Genomic DNA, 23,558 nt, shown 5'->3' with positions numbered 1-23,558 from the left:
CTTACAATCTCATTAAACTTAACATTTCTTTTAAGTGCAATCTACCTGTCTCTGATATTCCTCTTTATCTGTACCCCACCATTCAAGTATCATACACACCTGTCACCAAGAAAGATAATGAGAATCTTGCTCTTCTCAAAGCTCTCACTCTTTAAACAATTGCCTCCTCCATCGAGAGTTTAAGATCTCACGAGCACTGTGTCTACACCGACGGCTCAGTCCATTCCTTTACTGGACGGACTGCAGCGGCATGTAGGTTTTATAGAAATAATATTTGCACAAAGACTGTCAGTGTCAGGTTAAACAACTGGCTGACCTCCACACAAGCAGAACTAGCAACATTACACTTAGCTACTAGTACATTAAAAAACATTGGAGGAGGAATAATATTCTGTGATTCAAATCCTGCTCTTCAAGCAATCGAAAACTTCTCTTGGAAGATCGACAGCAAGAACCTCATACTCCCAATTATAAATGACCTAATTGATGCACAGAGTAAAGGGTCTCGAATCTCCTTTGTATGGATACCTTCACACATAAATATAACCCATCATAATGAGACAGACATTGCAGCCAAATTAGCGTGTAACAAGTTTGAAGTTGAATTAGATCTAGGTATCCCCATCTCTGCTGTCAAAACTGTATTGGTCCAAACATTCAGATCTGATAGGAAAGAACTTACCGACTCCCAACGACCTGAAAGTACTAGTATAAAAAGCTATGATTTGTTCAGATCTGAAACTTACATCTATGGACAGCACAAAACGTCCACTAGACTGTGCGACACAGTGGTTGCAAGGATCAGGTTGGGTTACCGTTACCTGTGGCAGGTGGCTGCAGGTGACGGATCTCCCAATCCTGAACAGTCCAGTTGCAAACTCTGTGAGCAGGAACTACGGCACGATCTCCCGCACTACATCACTGAATGCCCAGTTATTAGACCTTTCAGACCAGTTGGCATGAGGTACCTAGAGCTTTGCAATTACTTTATTCACTCTCGTATTCTTGAAGATATCCTCACAGTATACCCAAAATTTGCCAGTGCAGACTACTAAACACATGGCTCTGTATGACTAACCATCCTGGGAGATGGGGACTTGTATTACCACTGCTACCTTATTCAATCTTGTGTTGTTGATATCCTCAAAATGCATCCGGAGTCTGCCAGTGCAGACTGCCTCTGTATGACTAACCATCCTGTGTGATGGGGATTTTTTAGCATCACCTAGTTAGCTATTTTGACACACTGTACTCCACTTCATATAGTCTAGGGTAGCTGCACTAATGCAGATGTACCTCATATCTTAATAAAAAAAATTAAAGTCATGAGAGACCCTACAATTATATTGCTGAGAGACTAATTATTCAGTGTTGTTAACACCCTATTGACTGGTGCAAACATACCGATTCACTCCTTTTATGATAAATGGCTGAGCAAAAATGCCTACAATCTCATCAAACTCAACATTCTTTTGCAATCTACCTGTCTCTGATATTCCTCTTTATCTGTACCCCACCATTCAAGTATCATACACCCCCGTCACCAAGAAAGGTAATGAGAATTTTGCTCTTCTCAAGGTTGTCACTCTTGAAACAATTGCCTCCTCCATCGAAAATTTAAGATCTCACGAGCACTGTGTCTACACCGACGGTATAGTTCATTCTTCTACTGGACGGACTGCAGCAACATGTAGGTTTTATAGAAATAATATTTACACAAAGACTGTCAGTGTCAGGTTAAACACCGGGCTGACCTCCACACAAGCAGAACTAGCGTCACTACAACTAGCTACCAGTACATTAAACAACATAGGAATAATAATAATTTGTGATACAAAGTCTGCTCTTCAAGAAATCGAAAACTTCTCCTGGAAAATCGACAACAAGAACCTCATACTAGCAATTATAAATGACTTAATCACTGCACAGTGTAAAGGGTTTCGAATCTCCTTGGTATGGATACCATCAAACAAATATAACCCATCACAATGACACAAACATTGCAACCAAATTAGCGTGTAACAAAGATGAAGTTGAATTAAACCTAGGTATCCCCACCTCTGCTGTCTAAACTATATTGTTCCAAACACTCAGGTCTGATAGGAGAGAAATTACTGACTCCCAACGACTTGAATGCACCAGTATAAAAAGCTATGATTTGGAATTAAACCTCACGTCACTGGAAGACAGAAGAGTTAGGAGGACATGGTCACCACATACAAGATTCTCAAATAAATTGATAGGGTAAACAATATTGTTTGTTGACCAACTTGTATAACAGCTGATTTCCGCCATGTTTTTTTCTCCCCCTCCCCCTTTTTTCCCTTTTTCAATTCAACTTAATACTAATTGAGATCAAAGTATAAGTTTTAATCTACGTTTTTTTCCACACCTTGCCCGAATCACTGAGCGTATTAGTGTCTTCAGGCATTGTATGTACCAGCTCTATTTAGAAATCAAACATTATGTTTGTAACTCATTTTGTAAGTATGTACTTTTACCTGAATAAACATTTGATTTGATTTCGTAGACAGAGTTTATTTAACACTAGGGGACACAGGTGGAAATTGAGTGCCCAAATTAGCCGTACAGACATTAGAAAGAATTTGTTTAGTGTTAGAGTAGTTAATAATTGAAATACATTAGGAAATGATGTGGTAGAGACAGACTCCATACACAGTTCTAAGTGTAGATAAGACAGAGCCCAATACTATCCTTTTATTACTAACATTGAATTTACTGAATAACCCCTCACACTTGATCATTGTTTCAAGTCTATTCTGAGTATTTATAGTAGTTTGCACTTCAATGAACTTGTGATCTGCGTATGTGGTATCTGAGATCGTAATGCCCCTGATTATGTCTTCATTGTTTGTGAAGACCAGATCTAGAATTTTTTTCCTAACTGGCTCTGATATCTGCTGGTCGAGTGAAAATTTGTCACAGAATCTAAGTAGTTCTCTAATCTGTGGTTATGTCCAGATAGATTTCCTGGTACAATGTTAATGTTTGCTATTCTCCATCTTAGACTAGGCAGGTTGAAGTCACCTAGGAAGATGATATCAGGTATTGGGTTTGCCAAACTTCCAAGGTTATTCTCTATTTGTTTACCTGTTCTGTGAATTTCTCAGCCATTGCATCTGGCGGTTTGTATATTAGAATAATAACTAAGATTTTTTTCTCTATTTTTACTCCCAGTACCTCTACCACTTTATTTGTAGAGTTAATGAGCTCCGAGTAAACGAGGTCTTCCCTAATATACAGACCCACTTCAACACTAACATCACTTCAACACTAAGAGGATAACAGGATGCTTATAGGATGCTATCTGACATTACAACGCTTTGGAACTTTAACAAGAACAAAAATATTCACAGCTTGAGTTAGACCATTACTAGAACGCGCAACTTCTTCAAATCCGCATCTCATGAAGAAAAAAAAACGAATCTTGACAAAGTTCAGATATTTGTAAAACGGTCAAATACGTGAATTAATATTTCTTTGAAATAAGGGCAGGTCATGAGAGCTCAATCCAATAATCGTAGAAGAAAGAAGATGCAGAGAGACATGATAACTTCTTACAAGATACTAAAAGAAATAGACAAGATGAGAAAGGGTAGCCTATTTAAGTTTGGAGAAAATAGGACAAAAAGCATCACTGGAAACAGGTGGTCATCGAGTGGAATGTTATACTGGTTGAATGTTGTACAGGTGGTCAACAAATGGAATGATGATATGGAGTCCATCTCCATGCACAGCTTCAGAAACAAATCCAACACAACACTGATCGTCAATTATGCTACCACCTGTAAAAGACAATAGACGAGCCATACAAAAGACCTGGACGTAATTCCCCGTAGTTGTTGGTGATAGGTAAGCTGGCGCACACACGCCCACAGCCTCCACAATCCTCCCTGCCTCCCTCCTACAAGGCCAAGAGGTCATAAAGGTGAATAAGAGGTGAATTAAAAGATAAGTGCCAGGTAGGGCGGACTCACGTCAGCTCCATACACATAAAAAGGCGAAAAGCTGTCACATTTGGAACTCAGATTTTTTTTTTTTTTTTTTTTTTTGCATTTTATCTGTTGTCTGATGTTGAGAGAATGTTGATTCAAGCCATCTATATGTGGGTGTTAAGTGACGCAGTCAGTCCCTCGCTCAGTCTACCAGTCCTTTTATCTCTCTGTCCACCCATCCTTGTCTCTCTGTCCACCCATCCTTGTCTCTCTGTCCACCCATCCTTGTGTAGACCACAGAAGTTGTCTGTGTGATTCTGTAATTTTTCACTGCGTGTGTATGTGTTACTCGCATCTCCACATTTAGTTGCTTTATACTGATTGTGCATTTGATTGTACGGTTTAATTATACCGATATGTATTTATATAATTTCCAGGTGATTGGGCGATTTATTTATACTGTTGTATTCATTTAATTCATGCCTTTGTGATATCCACGAGAGAACAAGGCACAGTAGTCACAGAAGTGGGAGGCGGGTGAAGGGCGACCCACAGAACCACGCCCACACAGACAGCACTCACGGCGCCGTAGACGACGACGGCATGGCATCCGGTGTCCCATCCTTACTTGCTACACCTTCACTACATACACGCACGCCATCCAAGGGCACACCCACACTCTCTGGAGTCTCTTCAACAATCAAAGAGGGAAGTCCTCCTTGCGGAATAGATTAATGTGGTCGATGGTGCCCGCAGAGCATTCTGTAGCCATGTGGCCCGACAACCCACAAAGGGGGCGTGATAAACATGGACGTAGTATCTCATCAGCCTGACAGAGGAAGGGATGTCAGATCATAGCCTCATCTCTAGTTCCCGGATGCCATTGAGGACGCTCTTCAAGTGACCGGAGGAGAAAACATTCATCCTCACATTCACTACCTTTCCAAACTTCCCAAAGTACCTCCTCAACAAGTCCTCTGGGCATTCAATAGGGGCACCATGTACACTAACGTAGGTGGAAGCGCCACTGCGGTCGGAGATAACCGACCCAGCAACTGGAAAGTACGCCCTTCAAATCAGTGCAGAAACCCCCGGTAGTTCTCGCCAGTGGAGAGCTTCACCACTGCCCTATGCTTCGTCAACAGTTCCATACCACAGGCATCCACGTCGATACCCAGTACATCAGGCCAATGCCAAGCCAATGCCATTCACATTGCCGGAATACTCTAAGCCAACTGGCCGAGCCCTCTGCATGGGGGTCAAGGGTCCCCTCATCATGCAGAGCACGCCGGGGCACAAGGGCCCAGCCTACCACCACACAGCGACCAGCTGTTAATTGGAGATACCCACGACTGGCACAAGCAGCCGACACGTCTACTCCCTCTGGTGGCCGAGCGCGCAATCACTGGGCGTGTATTGGTCGTTCTGGCGTTGACCGGCGAGCGACGACTCTTGTGTTCTTAGTAGGAATGTGTAGATCACTTACTGGTAGTGCTGTTGTCGTGATACAATATCTTATGCAACTCATTATCAGTACTGCTGTCATGAAATATTATCTTATACGACACACTAACAGTGTTGTCGTGAAACAATATCTCATATGATACTAGCAGTACAACTGTCAATCCGTGCTTAGGCGATGGTTCTCCATTCCACAGCAAATTTTCTTCGTTATCGAACTTAATTGCTGATAATCTCAAGTAAGGTTATGGACTGCGATGATCAGCAGAGCTCATCTACATGCGTAACTCGTTACTTAGTGGAGTGTCCTTACCTCACACCTATCAGGCATTTGTAGAAACAGTTGTTCTGGCATTAAAGATTAAGAGATTGCAAGTATTGAATTACAATCTACTCATCCACCAGTGGTAAATGATGGTTATTTTTCTGCGTTCACTTGTCAAATTCATAATGAAATAACTCTGTCTTTTATTTGAGCCGATGTGTTCATTAGTTAGCATATAGTTGATAATTAACCTGATGCGAGTACCTTGTTTGTAAGTAGTAGATTGTGTATATATATTTAATATTTGTTTCTATCTCTAGACTATATGTAATACACCATTTCTTTGCATATATAAATTTATGTAACCACTTGAACTGGTCAGTACAGCGACGGCTTTACTTCTTGCAGGACGGCGTTTGATTCACAATGATCCAAGTGATTGGACACCATTTCTTCCTTCCGTGTTACTCCAGCTATTTGTCCTCACATCCCTTCCAGGTCTATACAGTCACACTAGCTTAGTTCTTCCTCCTCATAATTATTTTAACTTGCCTATATAATATATCACATGATCCTAACTACTGACCCATAGACTCATTGAATATATTTTTATTCTAAACCTGCCACCGATGAAATTTTTCTTCCAGGATGATTTGAGATTAAAGACCCAGTTGACAGTCACTTCCCAATGCAAGATTAATTTTCAGATGAATTGTGCATAAAGATGAACAAGACTTCTTGCTTAAGACTGGCCACTTGCTCTGGCAATCGCTCCTTTAATCTTGATAGTTTTCTGCTGCATAGCTCGACGTGATGTGGAAACACAGAGTCAACATCCAGACATCTGGTGCCCATCCGGTAGTCAAAATATTTCTCTTGGTTGCAAAAGAGAAAGAGAAGAAACCGACCAAACGTAGTGTGTGTCCTCAGCCCCCACCACCACCACCACAGTAGCTTACCCTAATATAGATACAGCCCCCCACTACAACATTAGCTCACCCTAACATAGACAGAGCCCCCTTCCCTCTCCTCCACAACCACAGTAGTTCATTCTAACACGTCTGGCGATGATCATCTGTCCAACCACAGACCTCCGAATGATTTACAACTTCTCCACTCAGATAGCAGTCTTATCAGTGAGAACTGTGCCATAAAAGTCTGTCAAACTCTACCTTTTAATCTCTGGTAACCAAAGCGTAGCTCCCGCCTTCTGATTACTCCAGGAGCTACCTGATGGGGAGCGTGCCGAGACAAACTGACGTGTACCCGACCTGTAAACGCTCCCCCAATCTTGGTGGGACATCATGCGGGATCGGAGAGCAGCTAGTCCAAAAGAGGGGTTACCTGTCGGTGAACGTGTGTCTGAAGGGTGTCGGAGTGTGTTTATGGCCATGGTCAGCGGACTGGCGACCCCGCTGAGAGCACAGGGCAAGAAAACACCACCTGGAGTAGATAGGATGAGGCTTTCTTCGTGTTTGTCTGATTGTCCCCCTCCATAACCTTTTAAGGGGACCTGTGCCTCCCCCACTGTCTCTCGCTCGTTTACCTAGCTGACTGACTCGCACTTTTATACCGAATTTGTCTGTCTGTAAACCTGCTTACCTGCCCGCAGGTAAACTAAGGCAGGTAAACCTGCCTTAGTTTACCAGTACGCATAAGAACACAAGTATTAAAGAAAATGTAGGACTATCGGCCCACACTATCGTGTGGGACGATACATAGGTTTAATAGAATTTTATGACCAAGCAACAAAAATTAGGCAAAAAAAGAGAAGGGTGGGCAGACTGCATTTTCTTGGACTGTCAGAAAGCCTTTGACACAGTACCCAATAAAAGGCTGTTACAAAAGTTGGAGCAACAGGCAAGAGTGAAAGGTAAGGTGCTCCAGTGGATAAGGGAGTATCTAAACAGCAGGAAACAGCGAGTAACTGTGAGGGTGGGGGGGGGGCTACATCGGAGTGGCGTATTGCGACTATATACCCTCTGGCGATTTCCAGAGGGTATAGACTCATTCCTCTCTATGTTTGCTGATGATGCAAAAATTATGAGAAGAATCAAGACAGATGAAGATAGACAGAGACGACCTGGACAAACTGGAAAAGTCTAGAAAATAGCTACTAAAGTTCAACTCAGGAAAGTGTAAAGTAATGAAATTAGGCGAAAGGCGCAGAAGGCTGAACACAAGGTACCACCTGGGAGGTGAAATCCTGCAAGAGTCAGACAGAAAGATCTGGGTTGTTGATATCACACCAAACCTGTCTCCAGAGGCCCACATCAAAAGGATATCATCAGCGGCATATGTTAGATTGTCCAACATAAGAACTGCCTTTAAAAAATTGTGTAAGGAATCGTTCAGGACCTTGTATACCACCCATGTCAAACGAGTCCTGGAATATGCAGCTCCAGCCTGGAGTTCATACCTCATACCTAGAGGGGATTCAAGAGGTATGCCACCAGACTCGTCCCGGAACTAAGAGAACCCTCGATTCCCAGAGTTCTCCTCGACACCTATTGCCTGCTTCACCGAAACCCAGGCTACCCCTTCAACATCCAGATTCTCTCTTCGACACCCATGACTCCCCTTATAGTGTGGAATGTAATGTTTTCGTGTTGGCCTCATTCCCAGTCTTACCCCTTCCCCTTTCCGTTGTTATATCCTCTCCCCTCCGTTAACATTCCCTCTCCTTTGCCATACCCTTTTTCCTCCACTGTCTTACCCTCTCTCCTAACTTGTCAGGTCCTGTACTTTTCTGCTGGCATGCCTTCTCCCATACTTTCCCATATTCCCATCCCCCCCCCTCCCCTGTCACAAGCCGCCGCCTCCTCCTCCTCGCGTTTGTGACATTTTTAACGTCGTATTATCTCCCAGGATGCTTCCTGCTCCCTCCTCATCGCCATCGTTATTTTCCGGATCAGCACCCGGCAGTAATTGGGGCCCGGGAGAGACAGAGGCTATGTATCGTCCCGTCAAAGCCCGGCTCTGTTTGGACCACTGGCTCGCTCCAGTTCGAGACGCGATGAGCAAAGCTCGCCTTCCTAAAGGGTATTAGTGTCACATGGCTGTCACGTGTTAACCCCCTCCCCCTTTCCCCGTCTGCTTGCCTCCTCTCGGGTTGTCTGTTTATCTTCCCATTTGTCTGCTTTCAGCTTGCCCGTCCATTTACTTGCCTGCTCTCTGCTTGTCTGTCTATCTCCTTCCCTGACCGCTTTATGCTTGCCCATCTACCAATTAACCTGCCTATACCTGCTATCTGGTTGCTTGGCTGTCTGCCAAATGCTTTCTTATTATCTGTGTGCCTGTCTGCTGTCTATTTGCCTGCCTGCTTTCTGCTTGCCTATCTGAGTGCAATGCCTGTCTGTCTGTCTCATCCTGACATCATATAATGAGTGATGATTGTAAGCATATGTAAGATCAACACTATATAATGTAACATGACAGCCGGGCATGTTCTCCGGCCTTTACTGGTGACCGTCTAGTAGAATCACTCCGCTTGTATATAACACAATAATAACCCTGATGTCATAACTGCATACGTTTGACCTACACCTCCGCATGCGTCGGGTTACACCTCTGCATGCGTCGGGCCTACCCACGTGGATTGACTCGATTCTTGCAGGTCGGCGTTTGATTCCCGATGGTCAAAGTTATTTGGCACCATCAATATCTATGGACTTAAGTCTGTCTTTGTCCGAGGTTGGAGGTTAGACGCTTGTAGTTATCCTTATGAAACTCTCTATGATGACTTATGAATGTATAAGAAGTGTCATGGGGAATGGGGGGTGAGGTAGACATCCATTCCCCCCCCTTAAGTAGGATTGGCTCCTATTGCAACAACAAATGACTCCTACGAAATGCTGTTGGTGGTTTCCATAGTTTTCATTAAAATTTTTAGTAATTGTAAATATATTGTTTCAAACACTCAGGGTCGATAGGAGATAACTTACTGACTCCCAACAGCAATAAAAAGCTTTGATTTGTTCAGATCCGAAATCTACGTGTATGGGCAGCACAAAACGTTCACTAGACTGTGCGACTCAGAGGTTGTCAGAATCAGATTGGGTTACCGTTACCTGTGGCAGGTGGCTACAGGTGACGGATCTCCCAATCCTGAACACTCTAGGTGCAAACTCTGTGAGCAGGAACTGGGTCATGATCTCCCACACTACATCACTGAATGCCCAGTTATTAGACAAATCAGACCCGTTGGCATGAGGTATCTGGGACTTTGCAATTACTATATTCACTCTCGTGTTCTTGAGGATATCATAATAATGCACCGAAAATTAGCCATTGTAGACTACTGATCACATGACTGACTAACCATCTTATGTATGGGATATTTTAGCACCACGTAGCTAGTTCTTCACACACTGTACTTCCCTTCATATAGTCTAGGGCAACTAAACAAATGCACATGTACCTAAATGTCCCAAAAAATCATAAGAATCAAGAAAACTGCACAGACAAACTCATTCATATATATGTCTAAGTTATGCTTGTAACAATCATGGGGTCCAACGTGTATTATGTTACATAGAACTTGGTAATCGAAATACTCGTTCACACGCAGATTCGCGATTGTGCCGGATGAGTCCAGGAATGCGAATTCGATCCCATTCTATACCATTATTTTCTCACGCAAAAGAAAAATAAATTAAATTGGTATTATCCTACTTAAAGCCATTGTTAAATATCGCTCACTAAACATACGTGTACTTACCTGAAACTCGTAAACACTCTCCTTACTTTCTCTTAAATAGGAAATATTTCCTAGGAGGACATATTTCCTAGGAAATATGTCCTCCTTCAGTAACCCTGTCCAATTATGCCTCCAGTTCCAGGTTGCTATAAAGAGAATAATTATGCAAATGTAATCATAGCACCGTATATGATAACGGCTCCCATCACTAAGAGTCAGCTAGCCGGTAAAGGTCCGGCACCAGAATCGGTTAAACTGATGGGAATAACCGAATTATTCGCACCACTGACTGTAACAAAGTCCTTGTAATTAGTGAAGGCTGTAGCGGCGCGGGTCAGCTTGACTAGTACTCACCTAGTTGTACTCGCCGAGGATGAGCTATGTCTCTTTGGTCCCTCTTCTGGTCTTATCAACAATTAAGGCCGTGTTTGGAGTCTGCCTCCACCACTTCTGTTTGTTAACTATCCTTTGAACCAGATTATATATATATATATATATATATATATATATATATATATATATATATATATTGTGACAATAATCTCCTTCAAGAGATTGAGCCTGCTCTTCCCTTCATAATTACGTCGTCACAATTATATAAAAGACTATGGAAGAAATGTCCAACAACGACAACAACACCAGCAAGGCTTGCCAGGGTGAGCAGAAACGTATGCAGCCAGCCACCCGAACTCCAACCACCAAACTACCCGTTGATCGCTACGGCTCCGCTGATTGGTCGCCGGTCTGGCTGCACCTGCCTCGCCCCCCATACTACCTGATGTCTGGGGTCGCCCCAACATCAGTCTTCAGAATGTTCAGTGCTTTCGTAGCCAGCACTCCTCCCAGCTAGACGTTAGCGTGTACTGAGAGAGGTGGTGGCTTTAAGCCAATATTCCAGCACCTCCCACTTACCTTTGTGTTGCACTTCTTGTTATTTTGCCTTAACGTAACTTTTCAGTGTGTCATTTAAGTATTCTTATTATTTTGATTCATTGATTTTATTATAAGAATTTGTTTGTGCATTATTTTCATGTTTTGATTTATTTAACGTAATTAAAATTTCATTGTTAAAGTTTACTTGTGTTTTGTGTGTCTTCTCCTTACCTTACCACAGACGAAGTTCCAGTTTTTCTATTTTTTTTTATAACTATGTGACGAGGCCATACCCCTAGCCTTAAACAGCCGAACACCAACGCGTTACCGTCACAAGTTATATGGGGGCCTGTCCGGGAGCTTCACTCAGGTACTGGTGCCAAGTGGTAATTGATGGTAAGCGTATTTAACTTTGTTAACGTAGCTTTACTATTTTTCATTCAATTTCATTTTTTATAAGGTGCGGTGTATTGTGCATTACGAGAGTAACATATAGTGAAGGTGAGACAACTTTGGATTACGTGGTGACTGTAGGCCTCAGTCATACTCTTAATTGGTCATCTCTCCCTCCATGTTATTACTCGTATTTACCATCTATGTCCCTTGAATATTTCTCATTCTGACAGATCATCATATTGGTACCCTGGTACTGTGGTCTGCCCCGGGTCAAGAGTACCCAATCTTCTGCAATCTGACTGTAGGAGGACAAAGAGGGCCATAGTTCCTCTAGCTCGAACTTTAGTTGCTGAATTGGGACCTCAGCAGCAGTTCTCGTCACCAGTTGACACCTCGCACCCCTACACGTCAGTCAGAGATGATGATACATACAACGGTAGGGAATTAGCTTATTTTTTCAGAGCACAAAAGTTCGCTAATTCTGTAAGTATCATATTAAATTCAGTGGGAAAAACTTGCTTTATGTCCTATAGAGACTTGGCAAGGTATGCCTACATCCTTGGACTACCAATTTTACTTTTGAAGCATTTAACTGTTTCATTTGTTTTCGAAACTTTGTTTCATTTGTTAGTAGGATTTTCTTGCCCTTATTCTCTTACATGAGTACCGGGTACAAGATTTCCTGCGCCCTTGATTTAATTTAATCATTTAATATCTTTCACTTAACGTTAATTGTTAAAGATCACACAGGATAGGTACCAGTTGCCACGTTGTCCTGTTTCTGACATTTCATTATTGAACATTCGTGTACCTTTATTTGCTAATTTCACCATGTTTCGTCTCCAAACTTTCCGTGCAAATCCAGCAGGTGAAATAGGGACTTTAAGTCGTGCCAAGAGGACTGAACTACAAACTCTTGCACATGAGTATCAACTAGAAGTTCCCTACCAAGCCAACAAAAATGACCTACACAACCTGTTGCTGGATTACTATTTAGAGCAAGGTAAGATAGACTCTGAAACTCATGAAACTTACTATATTGCAGATAAAACTGATTTGGCAACGCTGAAACTCAAACTAGAGCTGGCCAAGATTGAACGTGAGCAGCAAAGGGAAGCCCTCGAACAACAAGAACGAGCAGCTGCCATACGAAGAGAAGAACAAGAACGCGGACTCGCCCTCCAGGAACGTGAGGTTGCACTACTCCAGGAGCGGGAACGAGTACAGCTTGAAACACTCCAGGAGCGGGAACGAGTACAGCTTGAAACCAAACGACGAGAGTTGGAGATGCAACGCGAACATGACAAACAACAAGCGACTCTGGCTCTAGAGTGTCGTCAACGCGAAATCGCCTTGGAAACTTCACACTTCACTCAACGCCAGCAAGCTACTGCCAATCTTCCCGTCAGTTTTAATATATCACATGCAAGTAAGTTAATGCCATCCTTTGTAGAAGCAGAAGTTGATGTGTTCTTTACCACCTTTGAAACCCTTGCTAATCAACTCAGTTGGCCTGTCGACCAATGGGCCACACTTCTCAGAGTCCATCTTACAGGTAGAGCTGCAGTCACACTCAGTACTTTGGCGTCTGAGAATGACTACTACACTCTGAAACAAGCAGTGTTGGACGCCTACCTCCTCTCTACTGAAAGTTATAGAAGGAAATTCCGTGACCACCTGAAGGCAAGTACCACTACCTTCCTCGAGTTTGCTAACACGAAACGGAGGTATTTCATGAAATGGCTGGAAGCAGCACATGTCTCTACTTTTACAGAACTCGTCAACCTGATGCTTGTTGAAGAATTCTTGAGACGTGTGCCACCTCCTGTCCGCCTCTACTTAGCAGATAAAGAAGAAACCGACTACCTGAAGTGTGCTAAGTCGGCTGACACTTACAGCCTCATCCACCGGCTGACACCTGAACCATCCTCCAGTAAGAAGTCGTGGTACAGTTACGAGAAGGTGAGCCCCGATCAAGCTGGTTCACAACTGTACTGCAAGTATTGTAGACTCTATGGACATACCATAGACAAGTGTGGTAAGTCTCAATACAAGGGAACCACTGACCAACAACGACCCAAACCAACTCCTCCTAAGTCCGGTAAGCCTGTGATGAATGTTGGTGTTGATGTTAATGATCTTTCTCTTTTCAGTAACCACCTGTATACTGGAACTGTCTCTGCCAACGGTTCAAATCCGGAGGGACGTTTCAAATTGAAGATCTTGAGGGACACAGCGGCTCTACAATCGATCATCTTGAAGTCGGCTGTGCCCAACATAGTCTACACCGGGGAAACAGTCTTCATCACTGACCTCACTGCTACCACTCCATACCCTCTCGCCAGAGTCCACCTGGATTGTCCCTACGTGAACGGGGAAGTCCAAGTCGCCGTCAGGGAAAAGCCTTTTCCCATGCCTGGAGTGCAACTTCTAGGCAACGACTTGGCAGAAGACCTGCAACCGACCAACCTGATCGTCATGGACAAACCCCAGGTGTGTAACTCTGTGCCAAGTAACCCTATTCTTGAGTATGTTCCAGCAGAGGTTCAAGAGAGTGAAGTTTCTCCTCCGGTTCTCGTGACCACCCGTGCGCAAGCCGCACGTCCACAGCCAGCTGACTCTACTGCTACCGCTGTCCCTCAAGACCCTCAGAAACTACCCCCGCATCTGACCAAGTTGGAGTTCCGTAAGTTGCAGAGGGAAGATCTTACTTTAACACCATTGTTTTTCCAGGCTGAGACTCAACCCGACAGTATTCCTGGGTTCTTCCTAGAGAACGACTTGCTCTACCGCAGATATAGACCCAGTAAACTGAAGGAGGAGGACGATTGGGCCAACACCGAACAACTTGTGATTCCCACCAGCCTGCGGCCCACTATTCTACACCTGGCCCACGGAGCATTCTCCCACTACGGCTTCAACAAGACTTACCATGGGATTCGCCAAGACTACTACTGGCCAGGTATGGTAAATAACGTCAAACAGTACGTAAAACAGTGTCATACATGTCAGATGGCAGGCAAACCGAACGTCTCCATTCCCAGAGCACCACTGATTCCCATACAGGTGCCTGCGGAACCTTTCCACAGACTCATAATAGACTGTGTTGGTCCTTTACCTCGGACCAGTTCAGGTAACGCCTACATCCTAACCATCCTGTGTCCTACCACCAGATTTCCCATAGCAGTTCCAGTGAAGAACATCACGGCTGCTACGGTTATCAAACATCTATTGAAGATCTTCACTCAATACGGATTTCCCAGGGAGATTCAAAGTGACTGTGGCACCAACTTCACCAGTGATCTCTTCAAAAAGACACTGGAGGAGTTCAACATCAAACAGGTATTGTCCAGCCCCTATCATCCTGCTTCACAGGGTTCTCTTGAACGTAGTCATCAGACCATCAAAGCACTCTTGAAAAAGTTTTGTAGTGAAACCTCAAAGGATTGGGATAAGCAGATTGACCTAATAATGTGTATTTTCAGAAGTCTCCCCAATGAGTCCCTAGGAGTATCTCCTTATGAGATGCTCTACGGCCGTAAGTGCCGTACTCCCCTTAAGGCTTTCAAAGACTCTCTCAGAGATGCCACCTTCAGTGAGCATCAGAATGTGCCCCAGTTTCTTCAAAACCTTCAACACATTCTAGAGAGAGTCCACCGCTTTGCCCATGATAATCTATTGAAAGCCCAGGTGAGAATGAAGACTCATTACGACCAGACCAGCAAAGTAAGAAAATTCAAGCCGGGAGACTTCGTCCTTGCTTATTTCCCTATCCCAGGTTCACCTTTACAAAACAAATTTTCAGGACCCTACTGCGTCAAAGAGTGCAGGAATAATAATAATTATGTGATAGAGACTCCAGATAGGCGGCGGAAGACCCAGCTGTGCCACGTCAACCTCCTGAAGCAATATAATGGTACTCCTCCCACTGTCTTGACTAATTATTCCACATTCACAGAACCCTACATCCACAGTGAGACCTTCCCAGCTTCTTCTCCCGAAAGCACTGACAAGGAGTCGGCGCTTTCTAATTCCAAAATCCTTAATGATCTTCCCAAATGCTTTCAGGATAATAATCGTGCTCCTATGCCCTCTTCTAATTCCACTCTCACCTCGTCAGATAAGCCCTACATCCTCCATGTCGACGCCTATGGTACCGACGATGGTGGTGTCGTGATGCAGCAACGAGGCGAGAAGAATACACCTGTCAGCGACTACTGCTACAAGGAACGATGGAACAATTGGCAAGGAGCTACTCTTCCTCATCCTGAAGCTTCAGCACTTCACTCCACACCTGAAAAGTGCTCGGTCCACCATCAATACGGACCACACCACCCTACACCTCCTGCAGCACGCCCACTTCTCATCTCAACGTCTTCTACTATGGGCTTGCTAACTGCAGAAATTCAACCTGGAGACACGCTATACCAAGAGTCTGACAACATCTTAGCCCATGATCTCTCCAGAGTTTATGAAGTAGAAGCAACTCCATCTAATACTCCACCACATAACGACGTACTTCTTCCAGAACCGCAGGCTTCGGGGGAGAGTTGTGACAATAATCTCCTTCAAGAGATTGAGCCTGCTCTTCCCTTCATAATTACGTCGTCACAATTATATAAAAGACTATGGAAGAAATGTCCAACAACGACAACAACACCAGCAAGGCTTGCCAGGGTGAGCAGAAACGTATGCAGCCAGCCACCCGAACTCCAACCACCAAACTACCCGTTGATCGCTACGGCTCCGCTGATTGGTCGCCGGTCTGGCTGCACCTGCCTCGCCCCCCATACTACCTGATGTCTGGGGTCGCCCCAACATCAGTCTTCAGAATGTTCAGTGCTTTCGTAGCCAGCACTCCTCCCAGCTAGACGTTAGCGTGTACTGAGAGAGGTGGTGGCTTTAAGCCAATATTCCAGCACCTCCCACTTACCTTTGTGTTGCACTTCTTGTTATTTTGCCTTAACGTAACTTTTCATTGTGTCATTTAAGTATTCTTATTATTTTGATTCATTGATTTTATTATAAGAATTTGTTTGTGCATTATTTTCATGTTTTGATTTATTTAACGTAATTAAAATTTCATTGTTAAAGTTTACTTGTGTTTTGTGTGTCTTCTCCTTACCTTACCACAGACGAAGTTCCAGTTTTTTTATTTTTTTTTATAACTATGTGACGAGGCCATACCCCTAGCCTTAAACAGCCGAACACCAACGCGTTACCGTCACAATATATATATATATATATATATATATATATATATATATATATATATATATATATATATATATATATATATATATATATACATATATATATATATATATATATATATATATATATATATATATATATATATATATATATATATATATATATATATTGTGTGTGCGCGCGCCTCATATGGGCACTTAGTTTCCATCTGTAATCACCTGTTCGTATACTACTCATGATAAATACCATGTCCTTGTCTGCTCTGTCTATTCTTGTGAGTATTTTGTATGTGCGATCATGTCTCCCATGTTTTTCTCTCTCCTCCAGTAACGTGAGGTTTAACTCCTTTAGTTTTCCTCATAGCTCATACCTCTCGGCTACAGGGCTAGTTTGGTTGTATATTATATATATATAAACTTTCTCCAGTTGCGTTTTGTGATTAACAAAGATAAGCATTCTAAGCTGATATTAACTGTTATTTACCTGAATTAAACTTAGGGCCACTAACACTAGTGACCTTGACTAGGACAGGACAGGAGGCCGGTGGCTTGTCAAAAATCCCCCACATTTGTCCTGATGATTTCTTTCTAGCCGGATTTTAAATTTCAACAGTTTTGACATTTAAGGCTTCTGTGGGTAGGCATTTTCATGAGTTTATAACCCTGTGGGAAAAGAAGCGTATCCTGTTTTCAGTTTTGGTGCTTGTTGTGCTTGAAGCCGTTGTTGCTTGTTTGTGTTACATCTCAACTTTTTAAGAAGATGCATGTATCAACATCTTACCAATTATTAAGTATTTTAACAATTTCGATGAGATCAGGTCCTGAACGACACTGTTCAGGCTCCTGAAGCCCAACCTTCCGTAGGCCGCCGATAATATGCGTTTGATGTGGGTTTCTGATAATGATCAAAGGATCACCACCATTTTTTGCAATGAACTGTATCTGCACACTTAACTGTTGCAGTCAACTGATTGTAATTAACTCGTACTAGATTGTGTAGAGCATAAATTAGTTAACACGTCCTGTGAGAGTGTGTTTTGAGTTTGTGCTTGTGTGCATATTTATTAGTTGTGTCTGCAGGATCGAGCTAACCTCCTGGACCCCGACTTTAATCGTCTAATGGACTGACTGCCAATCTGTTTCATCTCTGTCACACACACACACACATCCCCAGGATGCAGCCCGTAGTAGCTGACTAACAGGTACCTATTTACTGTTACGTTGACAAGGGCATCAGGTGAAAGAAACTCTCCCTATTTGTTTCTGTCTCTGCTGGGGATCGAACCTGGGCTCTTAGGACTACGGCCCAGGAGCGCTGTCCACTCGGCCGCGAGCCCTTGTGTGCATAACCACACTGACTAAACAATACTTTCTCTTTACCTAATTTGACAAAATAATTAGCCATGGTGTTTGTACAAACACATAATAGGTAATTAGTCAGAACAGTAATATAGTGAGATGAAAGGTGTCATTGTAATTAAAGCCAGGTAATTACCAACACTACATCGTTATTTATATTATCGATTAACAAAAATATATAAAATAACTGGAACATTTAGAAGGTTTTGAAATCTATTTTAAGTTATTTGTTTATTTAATCGAGACTAAAATAATTTATTCTGACAAGCATATGCAAAGCAAGTATTATTTTCCCCGTATAAAACCAGCACAACTGGTGGGACATGCCACTACGAGAGTCTGGCCGGTGGGACATGCCACTACGAGAGCCTGGCAGGTGGGACATGCCACTACGAGAGCCTGGCAGGTGGGACATGCCACTACGAGAGCCTGGCAGGTGGGACATGCCACTACGAGAGCCTGGCAGGTGGGACATGCCACTACGAGAGCCTGGCCGGTGGGACATGCCACTACGAGAGCCTGGCAGGTGGGACATGCCACTACGAGAGCCTGGCAGGTGGGACATGCCACTACGAGAGCCTGGCCGGTGGGACGTGCCACTACGAGAGCCTGGCAGGTGGGACATGCCACTACGAGAGCCTGGCAGGTGGGACATGCCACTACGAGAGCCTGGCCGGTGGGACATGCCACTACGAGAGCCTGGCCGGTGGGACATGCCACTACGAGAGCCTGGCAGGTGGGACATGCCATTATACGTGTATTTACTCGTGGTATTTACTATGTGCGCCTGTAGGATGGAACAGTTCTTGGACCCCGACATATGATGACACAGGATATGATGGATTATTTCACCCAGAAGTGCCAGGAAGATGCAGGCAGTTTTATCCAGGTCCAAAGGGAGAAAAACGAGAATCAACAGAATAATCCATGGTTCAACCAGGAATGTAAGGTAGCGAAGCAATTGAGTAAAAGAACATGGAGAAACTACAGGAATAACAGAACACCAGAGAGCAGGGAGAGATACCAGAGGGCAAGAAATGAGTACCTCAGAGTGAGGAGAGAAGCAAAGAGACAGTATGAAAATGACATCGCGAGTACAGCTAAAACCCAACCAAAACTGCTCTACAGCCACATCAGGAGGAAAACAGCAATGAAGGAACAAGTGATGAAATTGAGAAACAGGGAGAATAGATACAAGGAGGTGCGTGAAGAACTCAACAAGAGATTCTAGGAGGTCTTCACAAAAGAACAGTGGGAACCCCCTGCACTAAATGAGGAGGAAAACCAAGCAACCTTGGAGGAATTTGACCTCACCAGTCATGAGGTCAAAAGGAATCTGTTGGAGCAGAATGTGACAAAGGCTGTTGTGCCTGACAGAATCTCGCCGTGGATATTAAAAGAAGGTGCAGAAGCACTAAGTGTGCCACACTCTATGGTGTATAACAGGTATAAGTATAAGTGTAGGTATAAAATACAAGTGAAGCACCTATTACTACTCGGCAGTAAAACACCCATTATCAACACCATTTCCTACTTCCCCAATTAAGCGCCATTCCCCACGCCCCTGCCACATTAGGCAATACCAGTTTTTTTCACTCTTTAAGCAAAACCCTTTTACGCCCCTACCCAATTATGCCCAGCGTGTTCCTTGGGTCTTGACCTGCCCAGGGACCCTGGGTGAGGGTGGGTTTGGCGGGGTAAAGGTGGGCATTGAAGACTGAACGGTGAGCATTGCTGGGCAAAGTTTGGGTTGACGGAGTGATGATGGGCAAGGTGGGGCGAAGATGGGCATGACATGGCGAGGGTGAGAATGATGGGGCGTGGGTGGGCATGGTGGGACGAGGGTGGGTATGGTGGGACGAGGGTGGGTATGGTGGGGCGAGGGTGGGTATGGTGGGGCGAGGGTGGGTATGGTGGGGCGAGGGTGGGTATGGTTGGACGAGGGTGGGCATGGTTGGACGAGGGTGGGCATGGTTGGGGCGAGGGTGGGCATGCTTGGGGCGAGGGTGGGTATGATGGGACGTGGGTGAGCATGGTGGGGCGAGGGTGGTCCTGGCGACGGTAGACAGGCCGGGAAGAGACGAGTGACACACCATAAAGAAAACTAACATGCAAAAACTGCAAGCAGTGCAAAATAAGGCACTAAGAAGAGCAGCAAAACATCATCCACCATATGATCAGACAATCCAGGAGCTCCACGAACTCCTGAACATATAGCCACTAAACATCAAACTAAGGCACCAAGCCATCAGGGTGTAGAACACCATCGAAATGTTAGAGGATCCAGTGTTAGAAAGATTACTCCAAGATGAGACGCCCCGCTCCCACAGCTGGTGGCCCAAGAGCCTCGATTTACTAGATGAAAACCCAGCCACATTAGATGCAAACCCAGATGGTCTGTTTGTATGACAACCAGACAACCAATATAATCCTTGGCAAAGCATGGAAAATATGGCTTTGAAAATGTAAGGAGTGCCTTGCGAAATGCATCTCTAGGCGTCAGACCATAAATTGTGAAAATGAACTTTGGAGAGTTAATTTTTCAACTTCTCTCGACAGTGAAGAATAACATAATAAATATTGAGAAGATTCGTGTTAGAATCATTAATCTTACTCTATCGGTCATATTCAACAACATATGTTTACAGGAAAGACTGCTACCAAAATATATATATATGTTTATATAAATCAATAATAATAATAAAAAAATAGCCTTAAACAGAACATAGCATGTGTGGAAGCATCGGAGTGTGTATATATGAATGCTACACAGTATTCATCTACAGACATCCATATATGCTGAAACACATGTGAAGAACCTCTTACACACTCACAGCTCCCTGACAAGAGGGAGCAAGCTTAACTTAGCTGCCAACATCCACAGATTGTGTCAGCAAGGCGGACAGCCCGCCTGCTTTCATAACTCTCACTATTTCCCACTTCTAAGCTTCCCTTCTCCTATGCCTCTCCATCCTCTTCATTCCCTCCAAAAAGCGAGTGACGGGTGGGCATAGCGGGGCGAGGAACCCGATAGCCCTGGTAGGCCGAGCTCCACAACAGTCAACACCCGGCTACTAATTAGGGAGGATGTCTCCGTTGTTGGGACACCAGCGTCGCCTGTTGACTCTCCCGGACAAGCTTGACACACTTTTAAAAAAGATCATGGTTTAATTTGTCTATGTTTGTTTTGGTGACTGGTGTATTTTTACTATTTGAGCCCGCAGCATCGAGCTATTAGCTCTTCTACCCCGCCTTTGTAACTTTGTAACTACATATTTCTCGCTCTCTTGCGCCCATCCCCAGGATGCAGCCCGTAGCAGCTATCTAGGAGTTTATATCACACCAAACTTGTCTCCTGAAGCCCACACCAAAAGAATACCATCGGCGGCGTATGCAAGGCTGGCTAACATCAGAATTGCCTTCAGAAACCTGTGTAAGGAATCCTTCAAGACCTTGTATACCACGCATGTAAGCCCAAACCTGGCGTATGTGGCCCTAACATGGAGCTCGTACCTAGTCAAGCACAAGACGAAGCTGGAAAAAGTTAAGAGGTATGCCACTAGGCTAATTCCAGAACTAAGAGGCATGAGTAACGAGGAAAGGCTGCGTGAACTGCACCTCACGTCGCTGGAAGACAGTAGAGCTCGAGGAGACATGATCATCACATGCAAAATTCTCAGGGGAAATGACAGGGTAGACAAGGATGGATTATTTAACACGGGTGGTACACGCACAAGGGGACACAGGTGGAAGCTGAGTACCCAAATGTGCCAGAGACATTAGAAAGAACTTTTTCAGTGTCAGAGTAGTTAGTAAATGGAATGCAATAGTAAGTGATGTGGTGGAGGCTGACTCCAGACACAGTTTTAAATGTGGATATGATAGAGCTCGAGAACCTCAGGAATCTGTACACCAGTAGATTGACGGTTGAGAGGCGGAACCAAGGAGCCAAAGCTCAACCTTCGCGAGCATAACTAGGTGATAATTACCTAATCGTTGTCTGATAATTACCTTACCTAGTGTCCACTCACCTACTACACCCATCTATGTCCGTTCAAATTGTCTCCTTGTATACACGACTGAGTTTTTGTTCGGCCATCATTACTTCCATTTTCAGTTATCATAATTGTTATATTCTGTTGACTTGATTACAATAATTAATAATAATTGTTAGGAACAAGTCGAAATTGTTTTTCGAAATCTTTTTAGGCATCGCATATCTATGATGCAGTAGGAATGTTAAAATAGGTAAAAATATAGACATTTCTGAATGTGAGGATGTGGATTGATATTAATATACACACCTTAAGCGTGTCTGAATTAGGGTGTTGCTGTATAATAATTACCATACTTAGTGTGTATGGATTAGGATGTTTAACTAATAGAACCTAAGGAAGTTCTAGCGGGGGGTTCTAGCTCTTTATCCCACGTTTACTCCACCTGTTGTTAATGTTGCATTACAATTTAACTATTATGACGTTCAAATTCTTGGTCGAATCTGGCAACGAATCGAAGGAATCCTGATTTTGGTTTCTAAACGATGTTCTGATGTTTGCCAGCGTCCCATATGTTGCCATGTTATGTTTATATACGAGTCTCGTGTTAGTGTTGGAATTATATCCATTCCCAATTTTTTTCTGATTCCTGTAGTTGCCTTTCTCTTATGGTGTAGATGCCTTCTGATCTCTCTTCCTGTCCCTTCAGGGAAAGGTCTCTCTTCAGAGAGCCGGCAGGCCGAGCGGACAGCACGCTGTACACGTGATCCTGTGGTCCCGGGTTCGATCCCGGACGCCAGCGAGAAACGATGGGCAGTTTCTTTCACCCTATGCCTCTGTTACCTAGCAGTAAATAGGTACCTGGGAGTTAGTTAGCTGTCACGGGCTGCTTCCTGGGGGTGGAGGGCTGGTCGAGGACGGGGCCACGGGGACACTAAAGCCCCGAAATCAACTCAATATAACCTCAAGATAACCTTCCCATCTTCATTACCTTACACTTGTTGGGATTGAATTCTAGCAACCATTTGTTTGACCACACCTGGAGTCTGTCAAGGTCCTCCTGTAACTTCCTGCAGTCCTCTGTTTTCACATACCTCATCGCATAATGATGTGTACTAGCTCACTCCATCTGGTAAGTCGTTCACATAAACTAGGAACAGCAGCGGTCTTAGGACAAAGCCTTGTGGGACCCCATGTGTTACATTTCTCCAGCTTGCATCCACTCTCTGACTGTAACTCTTTGTTTTCTGTTCTCTATATAAAGTGTCTGGATGAGGGTGTGGATGTATAATAAATACTATACATACATAGTGTTTGCATGCGGATCAACGGTCACGAGGC

At 43.9% G+C, this 23,558-nt stretch overlaps 1 protein-coding gene across 1 annotated transcript; it reads right to left on the bottom strand.

Moving 5' to 3' along the window:
• Window positions 1-19,852: 19,852 nt before the first annotated feature.
• Window positions 19,853-20,215, bottom strand: LOC138354760 (uncharacterized). Its single transcript, XM_069309252.1, has one exon. The coding sequence runs from the start codon at window positions 20,213-20,215 to the stop codon at window positions 19,853-19,855; it is 363 nt and encodes a 120-aa protein (XP_069165353.1).
• Window positions 20,216-23,558: the final 3,343 nt, after the last annotated feature.

Source organism: Procambarus clarkii, chromosome 64, assembly GCF_040958095.1.
Source record: "Procambarus clarkii isolate CNS0578487 chromosome 64, FALCON_Pclarkii_2.0, whole genome shotgun sequence".
NCBI classification, from domain to species: domain Eukaryota; kingdom Metazoa; phylum Arthropoda; class Malacostraca; order Decapoda; family Cambaridae; genus Procambarus; species Procambarus clarkii.
This window is presented reverse-complemented; position numbering and strand designations above follow the sequence as displayed.

Excerpts from the sequence above, each read along its gene's own strand:
- LOC138354760 (XM_069309252.1), bottom strand. The coding sequence starts at position 20,215 with ATGCCCACCCTCGCCCCAACCATGCCCACCCTCGTCCAACCATGCCCA.